The 10,223-nt window shown below is 38.2% G+C and overlaps 1 protein-coding gene across 1 annotated transcript; it reads left to right on the forward strand.

Annotated features, from left to right (window-relative positions):
• Positions 1-3,756: 3,756 nt before the first annotated feature.
• On the forward strand, positions 3,757-10,203 carry LOC101486083 (thromboxane-A synthase-like). Its single transcript, XM_076885583.1, has 15 exons — positions 3,757-3,866; positions 3,998-4,033; positions 4,111-4,256; positions 4,530-4,623; positions 4,783-4,835; positions 4,997-5,093; positions 5,212-5,328; positions 5,981-6,069; positions 6,153-6,301; positions 6,514-6,644; positions 6,736-7,086; positions 7,171-7,259; positions 8,079-8,216; positions 9,258-9,420; positions 9,522-10,203. The coding sequence occupies exons 3-15, from the start codon at positions 4,162-4,164 to the stop codon at positions 9,600-9,602; spliced, it is 1,647 nt and encodes a 548-aa protein (XP_076741698.1). The 5' UTR covers positions 3,757-3,866; positions 3,998-4,033; positions 4,111-4,161; the 3' UTR covers positions 9,603-10,203.
• Positions 10,204-10,223: the final 20 nt, after the last annotated feature.

Genomic DNA, 10,223 nt, shown 5'->3' on the forward strand with positions numbered 1-10,223 from the left:
CGTCTGGTGGTTAGCGTTTATTTTGAAGTAATTGCTTCTGAAAGCAGGGTGGAAGGGATTTCATTAGTTCCCTTGCCCCTGTCTCACAGCAAACACTTTACCTGGACTCATTAAGCATCAGACATGACACTTCACAGAGACTACTCTGCCAGCATTCAGGCTGTTACTATGCCAAGGTCTGCCCTCTTGGAATAACCTGCCAAAGCTGCATGCGTTGTTTCCTTTGTGCCTGATATGTTTTCTTCCCCTTTTGGTGGCGCACGTTTGTCTTTCAACTGAGGATTTAGATAAGGCAACGGTAACGCAGGGTTAACTATTGAATTTAATGATTTCAATGGCTGAAAAATGCTAAGCCATCACAGTTATTTGATAAAGATCTGAAGGGTTCGAACATTGTAAAACCTGTTTTCCTTCTCTGTTTTACCCTCAGGGATCCTGCACCTTAAAATAGATGCACTTGTGGGCTTGATTCAAGCAGTCTGCAATCAGTCAATATTTATGAATATGAACGACCATGTGATTATGGTAAAAAACACAAATAGCTGTGGGGCTACTCGCTTTATCCTAAATTAAAAATATGAACTCTCATGATGTTCCATATCAGCATGGACATAAAGATTTTATTAAATTAACTCAAGTGCTTGGGTGAACATATATTTTCTCATATTTTGAGCGACTCTGACATATTTGGACTTCAGTGATTATTTGGCTGTCTTGTATGGGAGAAACTTTGACATGCATAGTCTGAATTGCAAATGAAATACATTTCTGTTTGAGTTTGACCCATTTTTTAAAATCTTGTGCGTTTTATCAAACACAAAAACCCGCAACAGAAGAACTGAATGATATAACAGCAGGCTATGATTCACTATATGATGGAAACCCTCCTGCAGGTTGCCCTTCAGGCTGCACCCTGATGGAGTATGTAAAGATTTTAAGTGTTTTAAAAGGGTCTGTGGGTAGAAAATTGCACATTGTCAAGGAACTCAGAGAAAGGGGAAGTAGTAAACACTGCTACATGCATGATGAGTGTTTAACAAGTAAGTCAGACCTTAATGAGAATAACAAAAGACCATATACTTGCCTGTACGTAAGACTATATGTCTATATGCACCATCATCTCTGCGGTATTTCTTTTATGCTGCATTCAGCCACATACCAAACTTTGACGCTGTGTGGCTTTAGGCAGTCTGAGTGGTAGCAGACTAGCAGGAGAGGGGGGAGAAGAGGGAGTCTTCATCATGTCTCATTTCAGCCTCCCAGTGCCCTCTGGCGGTGCTCAGAGCAGGCGGTACCCAACCAACTCCTCATTTCTTCCTGAGCTAGTCTCTCCATTAATAGCTTAGTGCCGCTCCAACTCCATTGTTATTCCTGCCTGGCTGCATCCTGCAGTAAGGATGATGCATGTTTATCAGACCAGAAATATTGTGCAAATCTGCCTCGTGAGAATGAACGCTGAAAAGAACGCGTCCTCTGACTCCAGATGTCATCCTCTTGTGTGCTATAACTTTGCCTTGAACAATCTCTTTGACCTTTTCTCTGCAGCTCTCTAAAAGCTTCGGTCATTTAGGCCAAAGATAAATAGTGTGCTTTTACTTGTTACACTCTTAGGCCAGACCAGATTTTTCTAGATCTTGTGGAGTTGGAGCCTTTGAAAGAAACTGTGGTATGGATTCATTTGATAGTTTAAAAGCTGACTTGCAAAATCCAGCACACAGATCTATCAGTCCTCTGCACATCCTGTAGTTTGTGACATGATGCTTTATGCTGAAATTGATTATTACTGCATGTCATGCACGCGTACACTCACACGCAAAAACACTTTGAACTTGTAGAGTCAGCTTTGTTTAAAACCTCAAAGGAATTGGATAAGTAATTGTCATTGAATCTGCATAATAAGGACACTATGTCATCTGAATTCAGATGGCCAGCTCGCCCTAATGATCTGTTACTTTTTCTGTTACTCATGAGCCAATCAACACATTAGTATCACATTTCTATTTTCACTGTCTGTCATTAAAAACACATTTTCCTCTCACCTCAATGTGAATGGAGCTGTTTCTCTTAAATAAATCAAATAATTGGAATTGCATTGTTTTATCAAGTTTTTTTTTTTTACAAAATTCGGCCCAATACAATGTGTAACTAAATTCTGATGTCTTGCCTGTTTTATGTTTTATATTCATAAATTAGAATTTATTATTATATGCCTCTCAAAAGCTGTTTATTTTTTCCTGCAGACAGGAATAGATGAGTCTTGTGTTTGAAATCTAGAGAAACAATAAAAAACTCTTGTTGAATGGATATTGAAAGATTTCAGTCACAACTTGAAGCTGATAAGGAGGTTTATTTTGAGGAAAACTGTAATTTTGATTGATGGTTTTATTAAAGGGATTTTTTTCTGCTTAAGCTCTGATGTGAAGAAGACTGTATTGTCAGCTGTGACAGATGATGTGGATAGCGTTGTATAAGAGCGCTCTCTACAGGCAGTGTGAGAAATTGCAACATACAGCCTTTCTATTTCCTGATGCCGAGGCTTTGCTGAGTGTCACCAAATTGCGGAAATAACGAAATAGCTAAACGTGAAGTAAAGCATGGGTAACAGAAGTACTTATACAATATTTAAATGCAATATCATGTTATGACACCAGTTATCTTATATCTATTCAAATTAGCATAAAAAATTTAAAAAAGAAAAACAGAAAGATGCGTTGACTGTTCAGAGACAAGACATCCAATTGGTTCCAGTTCTTTCTACAATGCAACAAAATTGTAAATAGTGATGGCTCAATTTGACTTTTGGCATGTTGACATGTAAGTTTAGTATAAAAAAAAAACCCATCCAGGAACAATAAACACAACATCTCCCTTATAGTTATAAAAAAAAATGCTATTATGGAGTGTTGTGAATGACTACATGGCTAAATGCAGTCTCCCATCATGCCTCTGTGTCACTGTGTTTCATATTTAGTTTAAGGACATCGTGTTTGCTGTGCTTGTTTTGGTTCTTTAGCTTTCATTGTTTGTTCCTGTTAATGCGGCAGCGTTGTTTTAACTTACAGCTATAGTTGTGCTGAAAACAATGTTACACCATGCCTGAAATTATGTGCAAGGTTACTGACCTGTGCTTTCCATTGGAAGCAGATTGGATTTGAAAGAATGCTTTAAAAAAAAATACAAAAAAAAAAGTTACAAAAAAAGTATTCAGTGACTTCTTGATGCATTCTCAATCATCCAGGAAAGTAAATCTCCAAAAATTGTGTTCATAATTAGGATTAAGGAACTGACCTCCCAGCCCATTGTTCCCTCAGTGGGCTGGTTTCAGTCATTATGCAAATGTACTGTTTATAAGATTTGGGGAAACCTGCAGTCAGCTGAGACTGAAGTCACCTGGATGAGTGACGAAACGTTTCTCCCACAACACGCTACGTCCAGATGAACAGAAGCAACTTTTGGAGATTCAGTGACTTGTTACCGTGGGATTCTTCAGTTACTACAACATTACAAATGTTTTGACATGATATAAATTTATTCTGGAGTCTCTCTATAGGAGCAGTAGAACTTTGTGAAAAACAATATATCTTGTGATCACAAAAAAATCCAGTGTTGTAGAGACATCAATTTCTATTGGCTAGCATAGCATAACATGAGTTACATCAGGGTTAAAAGCTGCATTACAAATTCAGACAAATGCAGTGAAAACAAAAACTGAACCCTGGACTCACTGCCACATTTCTACACAAGTGGGAGTGGTTTCTGTCTCATTTATGGATGTGGTGAGGCAATGCATGTAGTTAGTATTTTACCCGTGGTTTAACATTTGTGCACACAAAACAGTGGTGGATACATTAGGAACTCCTCTTAAGGTGAGTTCTCAAGGCTAAAACAAAGCTTCAAAAATTAACAAGTCTTGGGAGAAACCGTACGGCTAATCTGTTAGAGACAAAGCAGCCTGACAATATGTATGATCACTGTCATATGTTTGTTTCCCTTGCAGAAGGAGTTACTACACAGCTTTGGTGTTTAAAATACCGTAAGTGAAAGCCATGACAAAGATATTCGACAATAATTTTAGTATAATTAATTATTTTGTGCTGTTTTAATCTCCAGGAGCCTTTTTTGTCCTGTTCATGGTAGAAAAGTGAGAGAAGATTTTCCAACATGCAGGCTGCAGGTGACTTTCTAAATGTATTCAACACTGAGGCCAGCAAGATATCTGTGACACTCTTCCTCATTTTTCTTGGTCTCCTCTACTGGTGAGTAAATAAATGTTAGGTGGCTTATTTGTGATGTTCATTGTTCAGTAGAAATGAGGTCACTTATATTTTCGTGTCATAAGGCAAACAGTTTATGGCAAACAGTGCCATAAAACACATACATTGACATTTTATAGAGCAGACAGTGCAAACGAATGCAACAATAACTCTAGACAGAATCCAGGTAAAGGTGAGCTCTGTTCTTTACTGCATTTGACACAAATTCTTTTCATTCAACCTACAAACAACACATTTCAACACTTTTGCCTGTAGGTATTCAGTCCGTCCCTTCTCAGTCCTCTCACGATGTGGCATCAAACATCCAAAGCCAGTGCCTTTCTTTGGCAACTTATTCATGTTTCAGCAGGTAAGATACAGTGTAACAAAGGAAGACCAGAGTTACCTTCAATGTCTGCTTGATTTTGCATCAAACAGGGATGGTTCCCTTGTTCCTACTTTGTGTCATTGTTAAAAGATTGTCAGCTGACTGTTACATCGACTGTATTTTTTTAATTCTTCTTTTCAGGGTTTTTTCAAACCTCTGAATGATCTTATCAAAACATATGGTAAAGTATGTGGGTAAGTAAAAGCACATCCTACAACAACAACTACTGAAATTGTGAATATTTTTCTTCTATAAACGATCTACAGTTTTTTGAGTTTATTGATTAATCTACAGAGTGAAACGAGATGACACTTTACACTTGGTTGGTCACTAAAGTATACGCTGCATATTTCAGGTATTATTTGGGCCGCAGACCAGTGGTAGTGGTAGCAGACCCTGATATGCTCAGACAAGTGCTGGTGAAGGACTTCAGCAGCTTCCCTAATAGAAGGGTGAGAACATTATATAGAGCATGTAGATGCATGATGCGAGTTTATTTCTGATTCTCACACAAATAACTGAGCAGTTATTACACATTTTGTGCCTGTGCTCTCTTATTTCTCTGGGCAGAGATTTATGTTTGCCAAAAAGCCTATATCCGATTGCTTGCTCCAGTTAAAGAATGAACGCTGGAAACGAGTGCGGAGCGTCCTGACCCCATCTTTCAGTGCTGCCAAGATGAAAGAAGTGAGAAAATAAAGATTCCTCATATATCCAAGACAGATAAGATAAGATATGAACTAGAAGATCAACAAGATTCCTTTAATTAAGCTGAGGACTTTTATTAGAATGATTTGAATCTTGTGTGTATCCAAAACTCAGTGCCATTTTTTTCTCTCCTGTTTAAGTCAGTTTACAAATTTAATAATTTATGTGTTTGTTATTTATTTTTACATCGCCCCCATCTTTAGCTTACACAATGTTTGAAATGAGGAAGTAAAAACCTCAAAGTTTCTGGTAAAAGAGCTAAACATCCAGTTCTTGCTGGTGTTTCTTTGTAACTTTTATTAATACATAATTTGTATCATTTAAGTGTAAATTTAAATACATTTAATATTAACTTTGTACCTTCTTTATGTCTTCATTTCAACTGGTCAGCAAGTTAAATATTTTTCTTTGTGACCAGAAGGAACTCATAAACCTTTAAACACCCAGCGTTCACTTTTGCAGTTGGTTACTGCATGTCTGCATCTTTTGCAATATGTGTAGTTTAAGTGTCTGTGCTGTTGTGTTTATGGAGCTACCTTTCCCCCATTTTCTATGTTTATGGACCTATGATGATTCACTGGAGTATATAGAGCTGGTTTACATCTGTCCTTATCTCTCCACTTGAGTGTAGATGGTTCCGCTCATCAAAACAGCCACTGATGCCCTGATGAAGAATCTGAATGTCCACGCTGAGTCAGGAGAGGCCTTTGACATCCATAGGTAAAGCAAAAATTAAAATAATATTTTTTTGTGTTTTTTTTCTGTCATTGTTCATATTTTTCTGATAGCATGCCATCTTTCAGATACTTTGGCTACTTTACCATGGATGTTATTGCCAGTGTGGCATTTGCAACTCAGGTGGACTCGCAGAACAACCCAGATGACCCGTTTGTCCAACACGCTCAGATGGCCTTCACCAATAATTTCTTCAGGCCTATTTTGTTACTTTTCTGTGAGTCATTATTATAAAATTAATGAAACTGAGATATGTAAATGGGACAATAATAAAACAAGATGAGGGCAAAGAAAATAAAAAGTAATGTGGGGAATTCCTTAAAGTTATAGTTAAGCATGATAAATAATTCTATGTATTGAGTATGAAGCATTTTTGTTGATATACCTGTGTATGCAGTTCTCTGCTGATTTGTGTGTTTCTGTCTTTAGTTGCTTTTCCCTCCATCATGGCTCCTCTGTCGAGGTTCATACCCAGCAAAAGACAAGACAAGATGAATAATTTCTTCATTAACAGCATTCACAAAATCATCAAACAGAGAGAGGAGCAGCCTCCTGAGCAGGTGAATCTCAGATTTTCAACATTCCCAAATCTGTGCATTGCTTTGAAAGAGTCCTTTTCCTTTCATTTTTATTTATTTCTTTTACACGTACAGGCGTAGAGACTTCCTTCAGCTGATATTAGATGCTCGAGCCACTGAAGAGTGTGTGTCATTGGAGCGCTTTGACACATCAAACGATGCTCATGAGACTGATGTCAGGAACCAGCAGACCCAGTCTTCAGGCACAGTTCAAGAAAACGGGAGCCAGCAGGAGCAGTCTGTCAGGCGTCCACAGAAAAAGATGATGACTGAGGATGAGATTGTTGGTCAGGCTTTCGTCTTCCTCCTGGCAGGCTATGAAACCAGTAGCAGCACTCTGGCGTTCACCTGCTACCTCTTGGCCCTCCACCCTGAATGTCAACTCAGAGTACAGAAAGAGGTGGATGATTTCTACACTAGACATGTGAGTGTTTTACAGTTGGTTCTGATCTATTTTGATTCATGCAGTTGTGGACAGTCATTGATTGTCATGCTGTTTGCTTTGTAGGACTCACCTGATTACACAAATGTGCAGGAGCTGAAGTATTTGGACATGGTTATATGTGAAGCATTACGCCTCTACCCTCCTGGATTCAGGTAAAGAAGGATGTCAATTGGATATGAAGGTTGGCCACAGTGGGGCCTGGAGTAGTATGCTGTGACTTTGGAAGATTTTCAGTTTTGGCTTTTTTTTGAAACATTCATCAACTGTTTGTCTCAGCTAGATAGTGTAGTAGTAAAACTACACACTTTTGGAGCAGGAGTTGCAAGTTCAATTTCCACCCATTATTCATTAAGGGTCCTGGCTAGACTCCCCATGCTAAAACAAAAAACCCCAAAGCCCTCGAATGGCGCAGCTACGTTTGCAGCCTGTCCGAAGCTCCAATGCAAGCATTTCACTACATGTTGTACTCTTTATGATTGTGTGTGTGACAAATAAAAGTTGTTTGTTTGTAGCTTTTCATGGGGTATAGCCATAATCCTATCATCGGTAAAAACTCTATCGTCATTATTATTATTATTATTATTATTATCATCATCATTATTATAATTACTGACGCGGTTGCAAGATCCAACATTAGTGCATTTCAATAATACAGATGTTTTCTGACTTTGGGACGTTAAGGCTCAGGTTCTGTTCATATTTGGTTGCAGATGCATTAAAATATGTTCAGTAACTATCAGTACACTTAAACTCATCTTCCTTAAATGGACACAAGTACAGAGAAACAGAGAGGAGGACATGACCGCAACTATAAATGACAGCTAAAGTCAATAGAGTGGTGGGGAAACACTTCATGCTGACAGTTACAGCTCTTATGAATATGCTGAGTCCAATTATAACTGTGTGGAATAAAGAAAACAGTATTTGGATTCTGTAAAACAATCTTTTTTGTCATATTTTGTCCCACTAAGGTTTGCACGAGAAATAGAACATGACTGTGTGGTGAATGGTCAGCAACTTCCTAAAGGAGCAATACTGGATATCCCTGCAGGCTTCCTCCATTATGACCCAGAACACTGGCCCGAGCCTGAGAAGTTCATTCCTGAGAGGTGCTTCAGTTCTGTCTGAAACGAGTAAAGAGACTGACTTATGACTGCAGTCAAATGTTGACTTATTAACATGATTTCAGCTGTATATTAACAACATATTAAATATTTTTCTGTACAGTGGTACAAATACATTTTTTGGGTGTGGTAAACACTTTTGTGTAGTGAAATTATCACATCTGCAACCCACAAATACAATCTCAATTCAAAAAGTTGGGACACAGTGTAAAATATAAATAAAAACAATGCATTTATTTACAAATCTTATAAACCCATAATTTATTCAAAATAGAACATTTAAACTGAGATATAGCTTGATTTTGAATTTGTTGGGAGTTGGCACATTGCAGTGTCAGTAGTTAGTAGTATCAGTTAGTAGTATCTCCTCTTTTTAACAACAGTCTGGAAACTGAAGAGACCAGTTGCTGGACTTGGATTGAGAGTTTTGCTTTCATGCTCTGCTCTTTCTTTACCACAACGAACCAATGCAGCCTCCACATCTCTTCAGCAGTGGCCCCAATCTGTCTGTCAATTTCCCACTCCATTTTTCCCTCACTTCTGAGGGTCTTCATAAGACCCTCAGATACTTAAACCCCTGCACTTGGGGTAGCAACTCGTCCCTGAAAAGAGTAGGCACTCCACCCTTTTCAGCTAAGAACCATGGCCTCCACCTTGGAGTTGTGATTCTCGTTCTTGCCGCTTCATACTCGGCTGGAAACCGCTCCAGTGAGTGCTGGAGACAACCACCAGATGAAGCCAAGAGACCCACATCACCTGCAAATAGCAACGAGGAGATTCAAAGGTCACCAAAATGGGAACTTTCTGTCACATGGCTATGCCTAGAAATTCTTTCCATAAAAACTATGAACAGAACTGTATCATGTAATATTTTTCATGTAGTTAAATATCTCAGTTCAAGATAACAGTAGTTTTATGCCATTGTATAAAGTAGCAAGAGAAATTTGTCTCATTAAGAATGTGGTCTTTTAGTTTCCAATGCTTTTCATTCAACTTTAAAAACAACAACTTGCTGTTGATCCCCAGGTTTACACCAGAGGCCAAGGCCAGTCGACATCCATTCGTATACCTACCATTTGGGGCTGGCCCCCGTAACTGTGTGGGAATGAAGCTCGCCCAGCTTGAAATCAAACTGGCTTTAATGCATCTGTTCCACAACTTCAACATCACTGCCTGCTCTAAGACTGAGGTACGTTTGACTTAGAGCTGCTCAGCAAATCTCATGAATGTTCATTAACAGCCAGTCCTGAAAAAAGATGTTTGTTTTATCGAGGGCACTCTTTTTTTCAGGTTCCTCTTGAGTTGAAGTCGTTAAGCACTCTTGGTCCTAAAAATGGTGTTTGTGTGAAAATTTCCAGAAGGAGCAAGTGAGATTGTCTGCTGACTTCTCTATCGAATGACTGGATCATTTTCACCAGACTGCAAAATAAGTTCAACTGTCTTAGTTCAAGTTAATCCAGTACTTGGGAGATGCTTGAAAAATCACAACATTGAAATATTTTAGATTTGAATGTACTAAATATAATAAGGGATTTACTGCAGATTCATTCAAATGTTTTAGAAAATATTAACTATAATTTTGTGACTGGAACAGTTTGACAATTTACATATCAAATGGAAGGAATGCCACATGAGAAAATATTTCACAAGAAGATTTTCTGTATTGATGCACATATATAAATAGACACTTTATTGCAGTTTTTATGCGCTTGTTGTTTAAAACATTGAATGAATCATTTTTTACAGGAAAGTTGATCCGATTAATCACTCACTGTCTCTTTCAAACAGTGTGAGGAATTGTGACCGGCAGCCTTATGATTTCAGTCCTGATTTTGAGGTTTTCAGTGCTGTCTGTCAGCAAAATAGCACAAATAATCAAATGGCTCCATTCCATGATATTTGGCAAAAAGATGGAGCATATGTAAAGGAGGCACATGCTAATTTTGCCACATTAAATCCCGACTGTTATTCACCTGCTTCATCTACTTTTTG

This window comes from Maylandia zebra, linkage group LG7, assembly GCF_041146795.1.
Source record: "Maylandia zebra isolate NMK-2024a linkage group LG7, Mzebra_GT3a, whole genome shotgun sequence".
Lineage (NCBI taxonomy): Eukaryota > Metazoa > Chordata > Actinopteri > Cichliformes > Cichlidae > Maylandia > Maylandia zebra.

Excerpts from the sequence above, each read along its gene's own strand:
- LOC101486083 (XM_076885583.1), top strand. The coding sequence starts at position 4,162 with ATGCAGGCTGCAGGTGACTTTCTAAATGTATTCAACACTGAGGCCAGC. Across the intron at positions 4,836-4,996 it reads ACATATGGTAAAGTATGTGG|GTATTATTTGGGCCGCAGAC; the intron begins GTAAGTAAAAGC and ends TGCATATTTCAG. Across the intron at positions 6,645-6,735 it reads AGGAGCAGCCTCCTGAGCAG|AGGCGTAGAGACTTCCTTCA; the intron begins GTGAATCTCAGA and ends TTTTACACGTAC.